The sequence below is a fragment of the Aspergillus nidulans genome, chromosome III (genome assembly GCF_000011425.1).
Source record: "Aspergillus nidulans FGSC A4 chromosome III".
Lineage (NCBI taxonomy): Eukaryota > Fungi > Ascomycota > Eurotiomycetes > Eurotiales > Aspergillaceae > Aspergillus > Aspergillus nidulans.
Genome location: NC_066259.1, coordinates 454,325 through 473,521, shown reverse-complemented (window position 1 = coordinate 473,521; position 19,197 = coordinate 454,325). Strand labels below are relative to the sequence as shown.

Sequence of the window (19,197 nt, the reverse complement as noted above, 5' to 3'; positions counted from 1 at the left end):
AACATCATTCTTGCCCTCATTCTCACGTGCGAATTATGCCGGTCTGAAGTGTTTGTACATGACCACGACCCATTTACATATGCTCTGTTTACCCTGCATGGCTGAGACTTCTTGGAAGGCCGATCAGTGGGCCATCATTGCTCACGTACTCCCTTGGAAAACCCACTAAATGGCGATCGTACCTCAAACACCATGAATAACCGAAAGTACCAGAGGAGAGAATCTGAAAATAGCATCTCGGTCCAAAAGCGCTGGTTCGCCGTGACCTACGTAACTCGGTTTGAAGAAACCAAGTATATCACAATCACATGCAGCTTCTTCCATATGGAGTAATCCCCACAGTCTGCATTGGGCCAAGCTTCTGACGCATCTATGTATGTATTGGGCCATGCAGAGCATTGCGCGTCCGGCAGGAGCAGGCAGATAAGTAAACTAAGAATAGATATTTGCATAAATATGTGGTCGACTCATCGGATACCCAACTCCCATTTGTTTTGGCCGATGATCACTATCTAGTAGTGGATGTTGAAATTATACGCCACAATGGAAAGCACAGCCACAGCAGGGCTTCTGCCTTCCAAAGGCCATCTGCCTCTGGAACGAACCTGAAGCTCCTAGACTTCTATCCGAATTCAAGAAATTCAGCTTGAAGAAAAATCGTGAAACAAGAACTTGTTCTAATTTCATTTTTCTCATTCACTGTATGATCATCTTTATGAAATAATTGCGTTGCTGCGATAATTCTGCGGTCTGTCGTTAGAAAATCCGTGGCTGGTAGTTTGTATGGATGGCCCAGCCTCCTGTATACTTCGTGGCGACTGTCAGCTCGAACATCAGGACGCGCCAGCTGCCGTATCGCTTGGACATGATGGGCTCAAAGTGCTGATCATTATGCAACAAGTGGTCCACCTTAAAAGGTTTTTCGAGGGTCTTCTAGCCGTGGCCTTGGTCTACTCTGGGATTCTTAAGCTGTAGCATCTCAACTGAACTGTCTCATCCAACTTTTCATAACCACAGTTCCTGAGGACCCAAGATTGCTTAGGGTTATAAAGTTTCTCTGCTCCTCCTTCAGTTCCTGACTAATTTCATATTATTTGTTGTTGAACATTACTTCAACTCACTGTCAACACAATGCATACCTCTGCCGTCCTTTCCTTGGCTCTCGCCCTCACCTCCAACGCATTTCCTCTGAGTCATCCTACCTTCAACACCACAGTTCAGCGCCGAAGCGCTGACTACGATGTGGTCAACGTTGGTGGTCTTCCGGACACTCCTCAACCTGCCCCCTCGGCTTCAACCATCACCCAAACCGTGACTGCGCCGGGTGCTCCTCCACAAACAGTGACAGTGACGATATCCCAAACACCAACAACTCCGTCGCCTTCGTCGTCGGCGATATGGGGCGCTGGGACTGGCGTTCCGTACAGCAGCTCGGCTATCCTCCCGGCTGTGACTCCAGTCCCGGGAGAAGAAGTTCAAGACGAAGAAGAAACCGCCACGGGAGCAATTGACAGACTTGCGCGCGCCTTTGGAAGGTCTATGAACTCTCATCTACGGGCTCGTACCAGCAACGAGACTGCGGCTTATCCTCGTTTCGATGCTCGTGGTCTCAATGAGACTGGGAGTGTTCACGTCTCTCGTGGTCTGCTCAACTCCACTGAACTTGTTACCTCGAGTCGCAAGGCTAGGAGTCTGAACAGCACTGCTCTGAGGGGCTGAGATGACATCAGGAGACTCATTGGGTGTTTTGCTCGGTTTCTTCTGTGTCGTTTTTACTACAACTTTGGCTGCTACCTTTTATGACATAACGGGTTCAAGATCAACTTTTCAATGGCTTGAACGATGATGACGAGACTGGGATAATGATGTAACTGACCAGAAGATGGGTGCCGGCGTTTTCGAGATTTGATGGCCCCTCATGCATCGGTTGATTATTTGTTTTTATAAGTATAGATATAGATTGGAAATAGATTGGTCGTACTTTCGAATACCAGGAAGTGCTAGTACATGGCTGTATGTTCACGTAATTAATGTAACGAAAAGCAGCAGTGATACATTACGTACTGGTCGCATGCCCGCCTCCAGTCAACGGCATTATGCCAGTTCCACCACTCCAGCACCGTTCAACTCCAACTCCCTGATTAATGAATGAACTTCACTCTCTGTTCTATGGAATCTGAAAGCAGTCAAATCTCTTCCGTTCCAGTGTTTTCCCTCCGATATTATCATAGTTTCATCTCTCCCCTCCCTTTTGAGCCATTCCAGCTGCTTACCGCCTAAACCCAAGCCGTTTCTATCTCCGCTCTTGACCTATCCCCTCTTGCTTCTTACCTGGTCAGATAACCACAATGGCTACTTCGGTAGCGCCGTCCGAAGACCAGAGTCGTCTCCTGGAGGAGGCATTGGGGGTGGTGCGCCAGCAATCGAGTATGATGCGAAAATGCCTCGAGACGCCAGGCAAACTGATGGATGCGCTCAAATGCGGGTGAGTTCGAGCTTCAGCTAGCAGTGGACTATGCTGCGACGACGCGAGATACTGCTCAATATATACAAAAACGGCAATACTGATATTGCGGTATCATTTCTAGATCGACATTGGTCTCTGAACTCCGAACACCGAGTCTAGGGCCCAAGCAATACTACGAACTGTACATGGCTGTCTTTGATGCACTGCGCCACCTCTCCGTCTACCTGAAAGAGAACCACCCGGTCAATCACCTCGCGGACCTGTACGAATTGGTTCAGTATGCCGGAAATATTGTTCCGCGGCTCTACCTCATGATAACCGTTGGTACCGTCTATATGTCTGTGGAGGATGCCCCTGTCAAAGAGATCATGAAGGACATGATGGAGATGAGCCGAGGCGTGCAACACCCAATCCGTGGGCTATTTTTGAGGTATTACCTTTCCGGTCAGGCGAGAGACTACCTACCAACGGGAACCGGTAACGGGCCTGAAGGGAACATCCAGGACTCGATTAACTTTGTCTTGACCAATTTTGTGGAAATGAATAAATTATGGGTGAGACTTCAGCACCAGGGTCCCTCGCGAGAGCGGGAGAAGCGGATGCAGGAGCGTCGGGAGCTGGAGTTGTTGGTTGGTAGTAACGTCGTTCGCCTGAGCCAATTGGTGGATTTGGACACGTACAAGTCTGGGATTCTGCAGGCGCTATTAGAACAAGTCGTTCAGTGCCGGGATGTTTTGGCGCAGGAGTATTTACTGGAAGGTGAGGGTGACTGGGTGAAGAGGCGTGCGGAGTGCTAATGCTGCGACTATAGTGATTACGAAGGTGTTTCCCGATGAGTTCCATTTACATACGCTCGACCTATTACTTTCAGCTATCGCGCGGTTAAATCCGCATGTGGATCTGAAGAAGATTGTGATAGGGCTCATGGACCGCTTATCCTCCTATGCGGCTCGAGAGGCCGAGACCTCTATGAATGCGGAGACGAGGAAGCAAAAGGAAGAGGAAGCCGTCACGAAGCTTCTCGAAAATCTCAAGGTCTCCGAGGCGTCCCAGGAGAAACCGAAGGAGGATGCCACCCCTACCCAGGAGAATGGCGTCGAGCAGACACCAACGGAAAGCGAGGAGCAAACGAAACCAGCCGATGAGGTTACGGCAAATGGGCGCGACGAGGACCAGAAGCCCACCTCGCCTCAAGATATCAAATTGTATGACATATTTTACGAGCAGGTGGTCAGCCTTATCAAATCCCGTGGTCTTCCAATTCAAGATACGATGGCACTCCTCGTTTCACTCGTCAACCTCGCGCTCAACACGTACCCTGAACGTTTGGAATATGTTGATCAAATCCTTCAGTTTGCTACCAAGGAGACAGCCGAGTACACAGACCATGCAGACTTACACGCCGCACCGACACAACAGAACCTTTTGCACCTCCTCATTGCTCCGCTCCGCTCATACGTTTCTGTTTTCACAGCCCTGGCTCTGCCACATTACCTCCCCCTTTTGTCTTCCCAGTCATACCCTACACGACGATCTGTTGCGGGCGAAATCGCCCGCACTCTTCTTAAGGACCGAACATTAATCACTACTACTGAGAACTTGGACCGCGTATTACAGGCCCTCAGGGTACTAATTAAAGAAGGTGTGCAGCAAGGAGGTTATCCTGGGTCACAACGACGAGGCGAGTCAGACGAGACAATTGAGGAACAAGGGTGGTTGGCCAGATTGGTTCACTTACTGCAGGCGCCAGAAAATGACACCCAACTTAAGGTAATCGGCTTCTGTCATTAGTTTCTAGCTGCTGCTAATTACGTCTAGCTTCTCCAAGCGACTCGAAAAGCGTATCTAGACGGCAACGAGAGGATACGCTACACCTTTCCCGCAATTGTTAGCTCCTCGATCCGTCTGGCACGGAAACTCAAATCTCGCGAGCATTACGATGACAATTGGCAATCACAATCGTCAGCGCTATACCGCTTCATGCATCAGTGCGTCAACAATTTATACCAACGCGTCAACCCCGGATGCGCCGATCTTGCACTGCGCCTATTCGTAATGTGCGGTGAAGTAGCCGATCAGACAGGCTTCGAAGAATTCAGCTACGAGTTCTTCGCCCAAGCTTTTACCATTTACGAGGATTCCATCAGCGATTCCCGCGCCCAATTTCAAGCCGTCTGCATCATCGCCGGCGCCCTCCACGGCACCCGAGGCTTCTCCAAAGAAAACTATGACACCCTCATCACGAAGGCCGCCCTTCACGGTAGTAAACTTCTCAAAAAACCCGATCAATGTCGCGCAGTATACCTAGCTAGTCATCTCTGGTGGGTCATCGAAAACCCGCACAGAGGCGAAGAGGACCCCAAGAACGTACGTCGTCCACAGCCCCCTGATTGCCATCCTACTGTGCTAAACGAGACCAGCTTTACCGCGACGGCAAACGCGTCCTTGAATGCTTACAGCGCGCCCTCCGCGTCGCAGACGCCTGCATGGACACCGCCGTCTCAGTGGAGCTCTTCGTCGAGATTCTCAACCGCTACGTCTACTACTTCGACCAGCAGAACGAAACCGTGACGACAAAGTACCTCAATGGCCTGATCGAGCTCATCCACTCGAATCTCCAAACAGACCAGGACGAGCCGAATCCGGCGCTCGAGAACCCCAAAAGACATTTTTACCGCACGCTCGAGTATATCCGCGCGAGGGAGTTTGAGGGCGTGGTTACGGATCCCAGATCTTAGACTTGAATCTTGGATGTTTCAAGTAAACTGCGACATAGGCATGCCATCGGTGGTAAATATATGTCAATTACGGTTGTATCTGTTATAGTGAGCGAGCTCGATGCTTGAGGCGAGCATTTTATACAGTGCTGCTGGCCTATACTGCCTTACAACAATCACCCTCCCCTAACCTGTTAGGCTTAGTGCGTTTGTTTTGATCTGTATGCTGATATATGTATGTAAGAAAGATTCCCTTCGTTTGCCGTTGAGCATTTCTCTCAATACCATGACACAGTCTTTTTCGCGCCCTCCGTTGTTCCTTCTAGGGCTGTTATATCAATGATGTACTTCTAAAAGGTGGCGTTAGTACCATTTGTATCCGCTATTTAGGGTCTGTCTGACTCCCTAACTGAAGCGTAAATTGAGAAGCAGATACAGTACGTTCAAGGCATTTTTCTCTCAGGAGACATAGCAAAAGCACTATTAGCAAGGCGGATGAAGGTCTGAATTCCCATAGTAAAGGAAAGGATGATAGACGGGGCCCCTATGTACTTCCTTCCAAAGCAAGTCATGGATGTGTACTACCTCTTCAGGGACGGGCGACTGGTAACATGGAACCTCTGTGTGGATGCCATTTAAACTTTAAACTACAAGAGTACCGTAAGGCCCTTTACTCGCACTTACCATACTAGTTGAACAAGCTCCTGGAAAGTCGGGACAGGAGTTAATTTGGGCGGATGTCAATAGACGAGCGAAGTCGGTGGGGTTTTATCGTGTCTCCATTAAAAGTGGTTTGGGTGAGAAGTACCCTAGGAACACCACTCGTTACCTACCGAAGTCGAGAGATAAGATGGGGACTTCGATATAAATTCGTACTTGAGTGTTCCGTTCAGGTGATGGGTGTTTCAGGCTCGACCGTGTAATGAATTTTTCCTCCACCCTACTGCGATACTACCTGGTACATATGGGATAGCATTACGAGAATTACATATGGAGTCAAAACGAAGGTAAGTAAACCGTGATACCCACGAGATATGAACCCCGAGTTGTGTATGCATTGTTCGAGAATAAAACGAGCAGGAACCATGTATGCCATGTTTTGGCTCTGTGGCCTAGCATACGTAAGGGTAAAAAGAATACATGATATGACGGCAATGTCCATGGATAGTTTAAGGGAGAAATGTAGAACAACAGCAATGAAGTTGTTGGGTAGAAGAGTAACACGAACACAAACAATGTCATTCATAAAACGGATAGAGGAAGGGAGGATGGAAGGAGGATGGAAAGTATCATATCGTATCAAGGACATGTGCGCAATTGGGAGAAGATTGAAGTGGTGATGGGAGGTGGAGTTAAATGAGAAGCGGGAGGAAGATGAAGATGAGGATAGGACGAAAGATGAGATGACGCTTTAACCTTAACCCGTGAGAACTTATAATCCATCCCAAAACGTTGATGAAGAAGCTGATTGAAAGGAACCCCCTGGTTCATCCGAAACGCCTAGACTAGAAACCCGTGGTTGGAGAAGAAAATTGCCGAAGAGCAGAGGAAGGGGGTGTACCAAGGCCGATTCCTCCAAGAGCCGGCATGGTACTGCTAGGAATGGGACTTCCGATCTCGCCGGGGACAATGCTGCCGCGGTGGCCCGTGGTTGTGCTAACGGCGTCAGGCTCAAACTTGACGAGCTCGCCTGTCTGGCCGCTCTTGATTGAGAATGTCCCGCCGCCATTTTGCGCGTTTCCCTCGGTATCACAAATGTCAAGCATCTCCTTGAGAGATATGGAAGGCTCATTCGATGGTCGTAGTTGCTCAACTTGGCGGAGAACCGCATTAACATCGTGATACCCGCCTGAATCCTTAGAAGGGCTCATGGTACTCAATTGCTTGCAGGCCTGAATTACAAGAAGTCGAATCGCAACAGGCCGAGACGTGTGTGCGCGATGATGGATGCCAGCACCAAAAGCGTTGTTATTGGCTGGCCAGTTATTATTCGCTATACTCACGTTAGCTGGATCAAGAATGACGCTTGACTCAGTACTAACCTGGCGTGTATCCCCATGTTGGACCGCCCGGGAACGGGGCTCCGAAGGGCATCTGGGCACCCCACGTGCTGCCGCCTATAACAGGACTGACGGGGAAATTGGCATGCTTGGCCACTAGAAGTTCCATTAGCTAATATCATGACGTTGCCAAATACAAACTCACCACTAAGAGGATCCGGGAATAGTGAGGAGCCGGCAAAGCTGGCTCGTGCAGGACCTGGCATTACAGGGGCGGGCGTTGTTCCAGGAAGGGATTGAGAAAGTTGTGAAGAAGTGAGGGGAACGTCGGAGTCATCGAGCAGTGCACTGCTACCCAGTTGTGCGCTGAGATCGTCCACATCCCGCCGAGAGTTGCGCTGTTCCTGTTGAGTACTAGGTGGGCGTTTGATAGGGCTAGGTCGGGATATTGGGAATGGCTGAGCGCTCGTGTCAAGAGGAGATCGTTCAAAGGAATTCGACGGCTGCCTTGAATGGCCATGCGGCAAGCCACTTGGCTGCGGTGAGAAGATACCAGAGAATGGCGGCTGGGCATGGAAAGGAATACCGGGCGCATCAAGAGGGAATCCTCGACCTGGGGGCATTGGGCGTGTGCCGTTCATCCCTGGAAGTACAGGAATACCATTGGGGGCGGGAAATCCCCGGAGCTGGTTCATGTAGGGACTTGAATGTGGAGGATATGTGGGTAACTCATGGCCCATTGGAGGTCGCGGAACTAAGCCCGACAGCCCTGGAGGATTGGATGGAGAAAGCCCAGGAGGATGCGTTCGACCCAAAGGAGACATAGGAGCTCCTGGATGAGGATGGAGAATGGGATGACCAGAGCCGTATTTGGGAATAGATGACCCCGATGATTGCGATAGAGGAGCGGACCGCGGAGACACCTGGGACGCCTCTGCGCTGGCTGATTGGGAGCGTGGAGACGAGCTATGTGACCCCTGCTGAGAAGGGCGTCGGCCTTTAGCGGGCGTTGGAGCTTTAGAAACCACAGGCGTCGCAGACTCCGGAGGAGGGGACACAGGAGACACAGGCTGCAAGTTCGGCGCCCGCTTGGCTTGTTCCTGCGCAACTCGTTCCCGTTCCCTCCTCGACTGCTCATCTTGAGCTTTACGCTCTCGTTCCTGCTTGGCTTTTTGCTCTCTCAATTCTCGCTCCTCACGCTCCTTTCGTTTAGCCTCCTCTCGTCGCTTCTTCTCCTGCTCCTTCTGTTCACGCTGCCTCCGTTCAGCTTCCTCTTGCCTTTCTCGTTCCTCTCGCAGACGTTTGTGCTTTTCAGCTTCTTTACGAGCACGCTCTTCTTCCTGCGCTTTCCGTTCAGCTTCCCGCTTCTTCCGTTGCTCCTCCTTCTTTTTCCGTTGTTCCTCGAGCTTCCTCTCCTGCTCAGCTTTAGCGGCAGCTTCCTCTGCAGCCTTCTGCGCCTCTCTTCGAGCCTTTTCTTCATCCTTTGCTAACTTGGCGAGTCTCTTCTTGTCTTTTCGTTTCTGGGCTTCCCTAGCTTTCTTGGCGTTGCGCTGCTCGTTTAAGTTCTCCTCTTCAAGGAGCTCTTCAATAAGCTTCTGCTGGCGCTGTTCAGCTACTTTCTCGCGATAGGCTGTCAACACCCGCTGCTCAAACATTCGAGCTGCAAATATCTGAAACATGCGTCGGCCCTCCTCCATGCGCTGTTCTTCCGTCATGGCGTCCTAACATCATCAGTTCGAGTTCTTGGTACTGTAGCAGTCTGTGCGACAAACCATTTCGTCTTCCTCGTATTCTTCCTCCTCCTGACTATCGTAGTCCTCATCCTCCTCGTCGTCGTAATCCTCGTCATCTAGCGGACCATGGTTATGACTGCTGTGAAGAGATTGGTGTGCTGCTGCTATGCCGTATTGCGTGTCCTCCTCGCGCTGCATGCGCCGCTCCGCCAATTGCTCCATCATATCGATGAAGTGCTTTCCGTCGTTTTTTAATAGGTCGTCTGCAACTGTAAGAATTCCATCTGAATTTAATGAAGTAGAGACAGAACCCGAAATCAGCCTCAGGTTTAGCAGAAGTATATTTCAGGCGACTTACCTTTGACAGTCAGACTATTGCCAAACGCGAAAAAGTCAGCGCGCGCAGCACTTCCTTCGTCATCTTCGTACTCCTCATCGCTATATGGCTCATCGTCCTCTTCATCCTCGTCATAGTCCTCCTCTAAGTCTTCATCATCTTCGGGCTCGTGGATTCGACCTCGTGAGGGATGGAATTGGCCATGTGTGTGGGTATGTTGGCCAGGAGACCGCAGCGGCGGTTGGTACAGTCCGGGTGGTGGGAGTATCGCCGGTCCTCGTTCGAATGATCCCTGGGTGTTGTTGGCGTACTGTTCAAGCTCGTCGTAATAGGCGTCGTAGAGAACTTCGAGCTCCTCCTCAATTGCTGTCCGTTTCCTGCCGCATACAGTACAGCTGCACGAATGTTTCTGCTGCTCCTTCATCTTTTTCAATACCGCATCCTTTTCCACCTTGACGAGCTGGCGCCGCTCCTCCTCGCCTAACTCAAGCCAGAAGGTCTTGATATTTTCTCGTTCTTCTTGCGTTGAAGTGTTCCAGATGCTGCGTTCTTTCAACAACTTCGAGGAGGATTGGGAACCGAAATGCGACGATAAAGGTGGGCGTGGAGCGTTGGAGAGCGATATTGAAGGAGTCGACATCGGCGTTGAGCTTGCTTGCGATCCATTACGGCCCTTCTTCCCTCGTTTCTTTTTGGATTTTCGACTAGTTGTTCCTTGTGGATCATGTTCGGACGGATGCGGGAGCTCCTGGGTGTTGTGTCCATGTCCGTTCAGTACTTTCTCGCTTTTGTCATCATAACCGCCGCCGCTTTGCTCATGCGATACGTCGTTATCGAGCACCGTTGAACTGGAGCCGTTTACGTCCAATGTGTCACTCGGCGCATGTCCGTTTGCTGCTTGACGCTGCGCCGCTAAACGAGCTGCCTTTTCTCTTCGCTTCTGTTTCTTGCGATTCACGGAGACCGGCTTTGATTCGGGCATTGGGGAGCTATGAGAGTCTTTGGACGCCGAGTTTTCGCTGACTGTGGAGGGTGTAGGGGCGGTTACGGCGGGCACATGACTGGACATTGTGGAACTAGAAGCTGGCCCGGGCGTGGCGTGAGTAGGCATGGGATCATATGTTCTCTCTGCGGGGAAAGGTGCAGACACCTAAACCTCCAAGGTTCCTAAGCCCGACGACCACAGCAGGAGCTGTAGGAGAAGGCGGAGCAAAATGGTTAGACACGGACGGGATATCGAGGGCGGAAGCAGGAGCCTTCCGGAGAAAGAACGTTGAAATTTTCAAAAGACTCACCAGCAGTTCTTACTGGAGACAATAAAAGAGACTTGAAAGTAAACGGTGAGACAGAAGTAGAGGTCAAGGCTTGATGTCGCGATTGAAAGAAAAGCGGCCTTCCCAAGTGGCTGGTGGGGAGCCAAGGTACAATGCCTCGAAGTGAGGGCGGAGAGAGGGGTGGAAATTGACCGGGCGGCTCAGCCAAACGGCCCAGATCGAGGGAGGAGATCGGGGGCGCGAGAAACCGGGGAATGAATAGAGAGTGTCGAATAGGGTAGGTATCGGTACTATGTTAGAGAGGAGGATACCTATGATGACTGGATTGACGCCGGATGTTGGGCTCTGGGTGGTTGCCCTGCCGCTGGCCGCAAAGGGATAGCCTTGATAGCCGCCATAAGCGAGCTTCAACAGTATACAGAATACTAAGACCTCATCCATCTTCAATTTTACTCTTATGGATGGCTTCTATACACAATAGCGCTATACTATTTCGAAACTGGGCTGAACCTTCCAGAAGCCCTACAAAAGTGTACCTTGGACGCCTTACTCGTACATCGAACGATCTCTGTCTACAATTTACAATCTGGCAGAGATACATTTGCCGTTGAATGGGCATTAGTTTCTTAACTGGAAATAATAAGAGTGGAAGGTCGAGTCCAAGCCAGCTGAGCTGAGACTTTGTGTCGGCTTGCATGCTGACAAGATCGATCCGACCCCGTTCTAATACACAGACAGACCTTAGGCAACCAGGCATAGGTACAGAGTAGAAGACCGTAAGAAACCAGTGGGGAGGCAGAGTACTGCCATTCACCTCTCTCCACGACAGCTTGGTATTGCTTTTCTTCGGCCATTCCGAAGCACAATAGACTGAATCTTAGTACGAGAGAAACGGCCGCTCTAAATAGAAGCATGGACTCCATCCAGAACTGAGACACCTCTCTCAAGTGGGTATGGTCCTCCTTCAAAACGCTTTTAATAATAGCAGTAGCACGATCATCAACACATATTTGACTATAATTTAAAATCATCCCTTTCCTGGCAGGAGTGTATCATTTATTCTCGAACTGACCTCTGAACTCCTCGTTTTACTCCGCGCCCATCGACCGCCTTCCAGAACGCCGTTGATTGCATCGCAGCGATTACTAGTACAGTCAGTAGTGTTAGGCTGTGCTGTTAGTGAAAGCTGTTAAGGGGAGGGGAGACCGGCAACTCAGCTATCTCGCCTGCTTTTTCCCCTCTTTGTCTACTCCGACATCTTTTTGCCCTCCCTCAACTTTAAATACCCCAGAGATCAAAGTCCGTCGCTCTGAGGGCTTCCGCCCGTTTGGTTTCTGCCTTGCCGATTGCCTTTGCCGTCTGTGTTGTCTCTAGGGAGCTCGAGTCCACCACCCCGGCTTCCCTGTGAAAATGGCCCAGCAACAGGATGACAATGTTATGCGAAGGTTTGTAGTTCTTTGTGATCTTCTGTGCTATCTCACGTGGGTCTTTGCTGGAGGGTCTTGCTGACCTATCGCTACTATCTAGAAAGCTGGTGATCATCGGTGACGGCGCCTGTGGGAAAACGAGTCTGCTGAGTGTTTTTACATTGGGCTACTTCCCTACAGTGAGTATTCTCTCTTGTCAGTCCAGTAGGCAGTTACTAATCGCTACTTTATAGCATTATGTCGGTCCTTTCCTTCCCGCGTATTCACTCCTCGGTCTTATCTAATATACCCCCAGGTCCCAACGGTGTTCGAGAGCTATGTGACAGACTGCCGGGTAGACGGCCGGTCAGTCCAGTTAGCATTGTGGGATACAGCCGGTCAGGAAGATTACGAGCGACTGCGTCCGCTAGCCTACTCCAAAGCCCACGTTATCCTGATCGGATTTGCTGTCGACACGCCAGATTCGCTCGAGAACGTCAAGATCAAGGTCCGTCGTTATCGCTTCACCTGAGTCTTCATTTACGGCCTACTAACATATCTCATATATACAGTGGATCGAAGAAGCGAATGAGCGATGCCCCGGCGTACCCATCATCCTCGTTGGGCTGAAGAAGGACCTCCGCGAGAACCCCGGAGCGATCGAGGAAATGCGAAAGAAGTCTCTCCGATTTGTGTCGCCCAAGGAAGGAAGTGAAACAGCAACGCAGATCAAGGCCCGAAAATACCTTGAGTGCTCTTCGCTAACAGGCGAGGGTGTGGACGACGTCTTTGAAGCCGCCACCCGCGCCGCGCTCCTCACCTTCGATAAGCGGAAATCCTCATGTTGCATTGTGCTATGACACGACTGAAAAATGGATATGCAATGCCATGTCTATGTGATAACGGGAGACAGCGACCTCGAACTCGTGATCTTTTCCTAGATGAGACGTCTTATTATGCCTAGCGTCGGGTCATGGTAGATTGGATTTTGAAAATGGAGGACCGACTCGTGGATAAATGTTGGTTGATTTGATATATCTTGCATTTTTGGCGTCTGGTGGCCTTGATTTTCTGTCTTCGATTTGTTTGTTTTTTATTTTCTTTCATGCTATGTCTAACAATCCTGTTCTTTTCATTCATGTTCAACCATGTTTTTCCGGATACCCATACCGTTCCTTAATACCTCTTGATGGTTTCTACATCACGGGCACTCCGAGTTCCCTCCTTAGCTGTCGTTGTATTTTCATCTTACATAGCTCTACTTTCGTTATATTCACACCATTCGGAAGCATTAACCATGTTGCAATATCTAGTATACATCTGAACAAGAACAGCCCTCAATAACACCTACGGAAATTAAACCAGCCATCACCATATCACCGCTTTGTTGTTCCCTCAGGCCTCTTCCATGCATGATTCCAACCCTCCCCAGGTCCCTCCGTCTGCAGGCGCCCATACTCAATGGGGAACATATCCTGGAAAATCCTCGTCTTAATCATACTCTTGCGGAACAACTTCCCACCATCACCAGCCCCAGTCCTTAGCTCTTCGCAGGCGGCGTTCATGGCCTGCCACTGCCGCTGCAGCTCGAGCTGGTGGTTGCGCCTGCGCTGGGCCTGGTACAATTGCCAGGCGCGGTGGATGGTCCAGTGGCGGAGGAAACGGGTGCGACTGAAGCGGAGTGGACGCGGAGTGAGCGGGTGATATAGGAAGTAGCGAATAAGAGCTTTATACAGTCAGTTAGTTCGTTTGCAGATTTAGAAATGGTTTAGTTGGGATGGGCAGATATATGCAGGGAGATTAACGTACTAACTCTCCGGTCTGTATATTGAGTCTTTCGCTTGAGTAGCGGGGTTGTAGTCGAGAATGGGGCCTTGGCTTGCGCTTGTAAGGTGCTGGGTTGTGTCGACGTTTGCTTATTGAGAAAGGGAATTGTTGGCCGGAGAGTCGATTGTGATAGGGGAATTCGGAACACGTTTGCCAGAGAGGCGAGGACTGGGGATACCGATGGACGCATTGTTAAACAATCAGCTCAGAGACCCGTCGCATTAAGTGATTGCTAATTGTCTGTCGTAGAGTCTTGGTGGTCTGAACCTGGGTGGATTGGGGTCCGGGAGACTTTTTCGGGGCGGAAGAGTGACTCCTTAAGCGCGCGCTAAGTTAAGCGCCGCACTGGATACTGTGGAATGAGCACTCCATGCCCTCCATGCGGCGTACATTGTGAATGGGTAGTCTCAGAGACACTGACTTAAGAGTGATATTTTTTACGTACATGTAATTATTCTTTCTTACACACCCTGCTAGCTTCCGAGCCAGATATACAAAAATGTTCACCAAAAACGCCTAGAATGCTGCATCATCAAGTTCATGAAGAATAGAAAAAGCCCAATCTGCGACAAGTTACCGCGTAACCCGTTTCTTCAATCGGTCGTAGTTCAGTACCTTGCGCCGCCTATGAGTCTGCGCGAGCTTCCACCGACAGTACAGAACTAGTGCGTCTTTGAGAAGCACAAAAACACAACCCCCAATCACGCTCCGGCCCCATCTGGTCTGCAACAGGCCAGGCCGCCCTCTTTCCAGAGTCGAAGCTGTTGTCCATGACTTTGGCAGGACGTACTTAAGAAGTCCTCCCATAGTAGCTGAGATAGCTGGGAACGCGAGCGCGCCAAGGACGATATCCGCAAGGCTGCTTGTTTCATGGACGAGGTTTTGACCATTGATTGCACCTCCTTGATTCTGATTATTCTGTTGCTGTTGCTGCTGGTTTGCGCCTTGCAACCCCAGAACTTCCTGCTGGTCCGCATTATTTCCCATTCCAACTTGAAACTCTAGATCGAACTCCATCAGGATCTGTCCATCATCCGCCGCCACCGGTCCTTGCTCTGGTTCAGGTGCGTTATCGTCGAATTCATTTACATCTGCCTGGCGGGGCTGCACCTCGGCAATCCATTTCCGCTCCCACTTGCCAAATAATCTCTCGTAAAGGGCACCGTAAAAGCTTTTGATGTACGGGAGAGCTGCAAATGTCACAGCAGCACTCGGAGGCCATAGATCAAGATCTGGCTCCTGCCCTGGGCTATGCGTCGCGAAAAAGAGGACAGGAATGGCAGGGAGAAGGCCCTCTGCGTAACGAGTGCGGGAGAAGATTAATACCAAAGGTATAAGCGGCAGTCCCATGTTAAGGCCAGAGTTCCAGGTACCCTCCGCCGCTTCCTCCAGAATCTGTTTCGCCTCGTCCGTGCCAAAGACGAAGTACATTGAATATACACCGTGCGCACAGCAACCAGCCCAGACAGTGCCCGCCAGCGTAAACACCATTCCAGGAAGCACCAATCGACCGGCTAGCCGCTCAACCAACCGCACAACATCCACAATATAGCTCCTTGGGCGAGTAACAACAATCTCCGTCTTGCACTGAGGACATACCATCTTCGCACTGTGACCGGTGCGCTTCCGGGCGCGCGGGTTTTCGAGGTCAGCAAGCCAATCAAGAAGGCAGGCTTCGTGAGCTGTCAGCGCACATGGACACGGTGATCGCCACTCTGAATTAAGTGGGGTATCCTCTGTTTCATCGGTATAACAAATCCAGCATTTCCGGGGCTCGTCGGGGACTGATAGGGTGTTTGCGGGTCGAGTGGTAATTTTCGCATCTGGCCTTTCAATTTCTTCTGATATAGATTCATTTAGTAGGACTGCCTCATCTTCTTTTGAAAGTTCATTTGCAGGCTCCTGATAATTGTGGTGCTGGTCAGGCTGAGATGATGAGGCGGCTGGCGGAGAAGTATCAGACGACCGCGTTCTCCCAAAAGCTGAGAAACTTGGGAGGGACGCCATTGTAGCATGCGGAAAAATGTTTGAAGGTTTAGGTGTGGAATGATGCTGATCAGAAAGAGTCAGAAAAACACAGCATCCTGCGAAGGACGAAAGTTCAGCTATCGCATCCGAGGTCCAAGCAATGACGAAAGACTATCGGAAGCAGAAACGAGAAAATGTGAGGGAACGAATAAACTAGTATACCGCGGACGCTAACGACCACAACAATCAACACGGGATTCCCGTAAGTCAGGCAGTAACCACTGCAGTGTAGCAAAACTGTTGTGCCTGGAAAGAGATCCAACTGAGTCACTTCCAAGGCTCATCGGATGCAAGCAGCGGCATTCAATGGCGTCACGTGAGCGGCGGGGGCGATAGATGGCGTGCCTGTGTTTGCCGCCGCATGAGCGTCTTAAAGCAAAAATGCGTTTGACGCAAGCTATACGAGTGTTACTTTGTAAAAATGGATAGACTAAAAGCTCATTAATTACCTTTTAATTCTCCAAAATGCAAATACGCAGAATCGTGCAGCACAAATATCAGGAATTATATACAGGCGAAACTGAGCCAAACTTTTCGGCGGCCAGAGCGCAAGAATATGCAAGATGTGAGAACTTCAGACAGAGAAACAATGACAGATCAGATCCTGGATTGTCGAAGAACTCTCGTAGACAGGCAACTGACCTCACGCATGCCGCTTTGGGTCATTGCATGGTGAACCCTAGCCCAGCAGAACCAGGGGATTTGAGACTGTCCGAGAGCACAAAAGGCTCTGGATATCGCTAGCATCTTCGACTTCCGACCCTGCCAACGTTTTAAAGATGATGCTAGGCCCCGCTAGCGTCAGACCCGCCAGAAACGCCGTGGATATTAACAAAAGGATCGCAGGCCATTTTGGTAATGACTCAACAACTGGCTAAGGAATGGAATCAGGTGCTATCCAGGCGTTTAAACGCCGTTAGGGTTCCTTTTCTTCATTAAAGCCCTCCTCTCACGGTCCTTGGCTATCGAGAACGTTAGCAACACTTCAATATATCCTCAAGTTCTGAGAGGCTTACCTTCGTCGAAAACGAGGAACTCGTGCAGGCCGCTACCACCAGGAACCATTGGTAACACGGGCACCTTACGGTCGGTGAATACCTCGAGCAAGGCAGGTCCATCACTCTCGATCAGCCACTTCAGCTTGGACTCCACTTCTGAGGGCTTGGTGCAGCGCTCGGCAGCAACACCCATAGCCTCAGCAAGACGCACGAAATCAGGGTTCTTCTGGTGAGTGTGGGAGTAGCGGTCCTCGTAGAACAGGTTTTGCCATTGGGTCACCATGCCCTGCTCCTCGTTATTCAAGAGAAGGACCTTGATGCCAATGTTAAACTGGGCAGCAGTGGTAAGCTCAGTGAGAGTCATGTTAAAGGAGGCATCGCCATCGATATCGATAACAAGGCAGTCAGGGCGGGCAACTTTGGCACCAATAGCAGCCGGCAGGCCGTAGCCCATAGTACCAAGACCCCCAGAAGTGATCATGGAGCGGGGACGGCGCCAACGGAAGTGCTGGGCGGCCCACATTTGGTGCTGTCCAACACCAGTGGTAATGATAGTGCGGTCTTTCATGTGAGCAGTAAGATCACTGAGCTTCTCAATCAAAGCCTGCGGCTTGATGGGGCCGTCAGGAGTCTGTTTCTCGTAGAGAGAGAGCGGGAACCGGGTCTTCCAGTCATTGATTTGGGCAAACCACTCTGGTCTTTCGGAGACAGGTTCAACAAGAGGAAGGAGGTGTCGAATGTTCTCAGCACAGTCACCCTCAACAGCCTCGTTTGCTTGCACAACCTTGTTGATGTTCTTCGGCATGATCTCGAAGTGAACAATACCACCACGATTTTCCGAAGCAGCGAGCTTAGCCTGGGGAGCAAATTTAGCGATGCTACCAGTCACACGATCATCAAAGCGAGCACCAAGGGCGATGATCAAATCGGCTTCCTGCATAGCCAAGTTTGCATAGGCAGAGCCATGCATACCAAGCATGTGCAGGGATTTGGGGTCGAGCTCGTCAAAGCCGCCAAGACCTTGCAAAGTTGTAGTAACAGGAATGCAAGCCTTGTCGGCCAGCTCCTTCAGGAGTTTGGGGCCGTCGGGGTTTTCGAGGATACCCTGACCAACGTAGAGTACAGGTTTCTTGGCGACGTTGACGAGACGGGCCACGCGATTGATGGTGCTGTGAAGCTGCTTCTCACTCAATTCCTTGGCCGCCAGAGTCGCGGCGCTCGGGCGAGAAGGAAGAGTGCTCTGCATAGGAATGGGTTTACGGAGGATACCTGCGGTGATATCCTTGGGAAGATCGACGAGGACAGGACCAGGACGACCGCTAGTAGCAATTTCGAAAGCTTCTTGGATACGGCGGGGAAGTTCGGCGACGGACTTGACCATAACGTTCCACTTGGTGCATGCCCTAGAGATACCAACCACGTCGGCTTCCTGGAAGGAGTCTGTGCCGATGGAGGTAGTGACAACCTGACCACAGAAGACAACCATGGGGGTACCATCAGAGAAGGCGTCCTGCATGGGAGTAATGACATTGGTAGCACCGGGACCAGAAGTGACAAGGACAACACCAGGCTTCCCAGAAGCACGAGCATAACCTTCTGCCATGTGGCCCGCACCCTGTTCATGTCGAGGCAGGATGAAGTCGAAGTGCTTAGAGTTGTAAATTGCGTCGAAGACGGGAAGAATGGCACCTCCAGGGTAGCCAACTAACCCATGGTCAATACGTGGTCTTGGCTGTTCAGAGTATTGATTGACTCACAAACGTGCTTCACACCCAGGCGCAGCATCATCTCGTGGAATATCTCACCACCGCTGAGTCCGACGAATCTAAAAAGAGAACAAATCAGCTCATTTCTAACATTTGGACGAAAAGAATGAGAATGCCATACGAGTCGTCGAGCTCGGGAAGCTGTCGATTCTGGAGAGGTGATACTTCATTGCGGCTTGGCTCTTGGTTGAAGGCAGGGCTGGGTCTAGGGCGGGAGGTTCTGTGTTGAACAATGTTAACAAGCCAATTACACTTGGAAACTTCGTGACAAGTTGTAGGCACTCACGAAGCAGTAGCCGTTGCTGTGCTCTGGTCGCGCTTCTGAGTCGAAAAGCGGTGGGGCGTCGAGACCGCAGAAGCAAAGGCTCTTCGTCCAGAGGCAATGTACCTCTGATAATGCAGAGTGCGCAGGGCGCTTTTTGATGGTCTTAAAGGCATCATCGTTGCTAGGATGACTACCAGGCCAAGTGAGAGGTAAAAAATGTGAAGCTCAAAGAAAAATTGAGTCGACCACAAACCCGGGGAGAGAGTAGCAAAGTCCCTTAGAGCCGGCGAAGGAATAATGACCTGACTGGACACTTGACTCACTCGTCCAAACTCGCCGAGTCGGGGACTGTTCAGACCCGCTAGCTTTATTGAGTTTA

At 50.6% G+C, this 19,197-nt stretch overlaps 7 protein-coding genes across 7 annotated transcripts, besides 1 other annotated feature; 3 read left to right on the top strand and 4 right to left on the bottom strand.

Annotated features, from left to right (window-relative positions):
* Positions 1 to 19,197: part of a sequence feature (contig 1.84 954..621812(-1)) that runs on past both edges of the window.
* On the top strand, positions 979 to 1,985 carry ANIA_04950 (uncharacterized protein). Its single transcript, XM_657462.2, has one exon. The coding sequence runs from the start codon at positions 1,132 to 1,134 to the stop codon at positions 1,717 to 1,719; it is 588 nt and encodes a 195-aa protein (XP_662554.1). The 5' UTR covers positions 979 to 1,131; the 3' UTR covers positions 1,720 to 1,985.
* Positions 2,163 to 5,471, top strand: ANIA_04951 (retromer subunit VPS35). Its single transcript, XM_657463.2, has 5 exons — positions 2,163 to 2,485; positions 2,589 to 3,226; positions 3,279 to 4,237; positions 4,286 to 4,834; positions 4,888 to 5,471. The coding sequence occupies exons 1-5, from the start codon at positions 2,349 to 2,351 to the stop codon at positions 5,203 to 5,205; spliced, it is 2,601 nt and encodes an 866-aa protein (XP_662555.1). The 5' UTR covers positions 2,163 to 2,348; the 3' UTR covers positions 5,206 to 5,471.
* ANIA_04952 (putative stress response protein Nst1) lies at positions 6,690 to 10,323 on the bottom strand (the record flags this gene model as incomplete). Its single annotated transcript, XM_657464.1, has 5 exons — positions 6,690 to 7,159; positions 7,227 to 7,340; positions 7,390 to 8,905; positions 8,957 to 9,186; positions 9,276 to 10,323. 5 exons carry the CDS (start codon positions 10,321 to 10,323, stop codon positions 6,690 to 6,692), a joined length of 3,378 nt encoding a protein of 1,125 aa, XP_662556.1.
* Positions 11,594 to 13,225, top strand: rho2 (putative Rho GTPase Rho 2). The gene is made up of 5 exons (XM_050611566.1): positions 11,594 to 11,973; positions 12,056 to 12,134; positions 12,189 to 12,194; positions 12,251 to 12,442; positions 12,507 to 13,225. The coding sequence occupies exons 1-5, from the start codon at positions 11,939 to 11,941 to the stop codon at positions 12,792 to 12,794; spliced, it is 600 nt and encodes a 199-aa protein (XP_050467583.1). The 5' UTR covers positions 11,594 to 11,938; the 3' UTR covers positions 12,795 to 13,225.
* ANIA_04954 (mitochondrial 54S ribosomal protein mL40) lies at positions 13,311 to 14,020 on the bottom strand (the record flags this gene model as incomplete). Its single annotated transcript, XM_657466.2, has 2 exons — positions 13,744 to 14,020; positions 13,311 to 13,660 (listed from the first exon to the last, which is right to left on the bottom strand). Exons 1-2 carry the CDS (start codon positions 13,949 to 13,951, stop codon positions 13,311 to 13,313), a joined length of 558 nt encoding a protein of 185 aa, XP_662558.1. The 5' UTR covers positions 13,952 to 14,020.
* Positions 14,335 to 15,768, bottom strand: ANIA_04955 (RING finger domain protein; the record flags this gene model as incomplete). Its single annotated transcript, XM_657467.1, has 2 exons — positions 14,335 to 15,282; positions 15,361 to 15,768. The coding sequence occupies 2 exons, from the start codon at positions 15,766 to 15,768 to the stop codon at positions 14,335 to 14,337; spliced, it is 1,356 nt and encodes a 451-aa protein (XP_662559.1).
* Positions 16,696 to 19,056, bottom strand: ANIA_04956 (acetolactate synthase catalytic subunit; the record flags this gene model as incomplete). The annotated part of the gene is made up of 5 exons (XM_050611565.1): positions 18,840 to 19,056; positions 18,675 to 18,773; positions 18,545 to 18,612; positions 16,806 to 18,491; positions 16,696 to 16,751 (listed from the first exon to the last, which is right to left on the bottom strand). The coding sequence occupies exons 1-5, from the start codon at positions 18,992 to 18,994 to the stop codon at positions 16,696 to 16,698; spliced, it is 2,064 nt and encodes a 687-aa protein (XP_050467582.1). The 5' UTR covers positions 18,995 to 19,056.

Excerpts from the sequence above, each read along its gene's own strand:
- ANIA_04950 (XM_657462.2), top strand. The coding sequence starts at position 1,132 with ATGCATACCTCTGCCGTCCTTTCCTTGGCTCTCGCCCTCACCTCCAAC.
- ANIA_04951 (XM_657463.2), top strand. The coding sequence starts at position 2,349 with ATGGCTACTTCGGTAGCGCCGTCCGAAGACCAGAGTCGTCTCCTGGAG. Across the intron at positions 2,486-2,588 it reads ATGGATGCGCTCAAATGCGG|ATCGACATTGGTCTCTGAAC; the intron begins GTGAGTTCGAGC and ends TATCATTTCTAG. Across the intron at positions 4,835-4,887 it reads GCGAAGAGGACCCCAAGAAC|CTTTACCGCGACGGCAAACG; the intron begins GTACGTCGTCCA and ends AAACGAGACCAG.
- rho2 (XM_050611566.1), top strand. The coding sequence starts at position 11,939 with ATGGCCCAGCAACAGGATGACAATGTTATGCGAAG. Across the intron at positions 11,974-12,055 it reads GATGACAATGTTATGCGAAG|AAAGCTGGTGATCATCGGTG; the intron begins GTTTGTAGTTCT and ends GCTACTATCTAG. Across the intron at positions 12,443-12,506 it reads TCGAGAACGTCAAGATCAAG|TGGATCGAAGAAGCGAATGA; the intron begins GTCCGTCGTTAT and ends TCATATATACAG.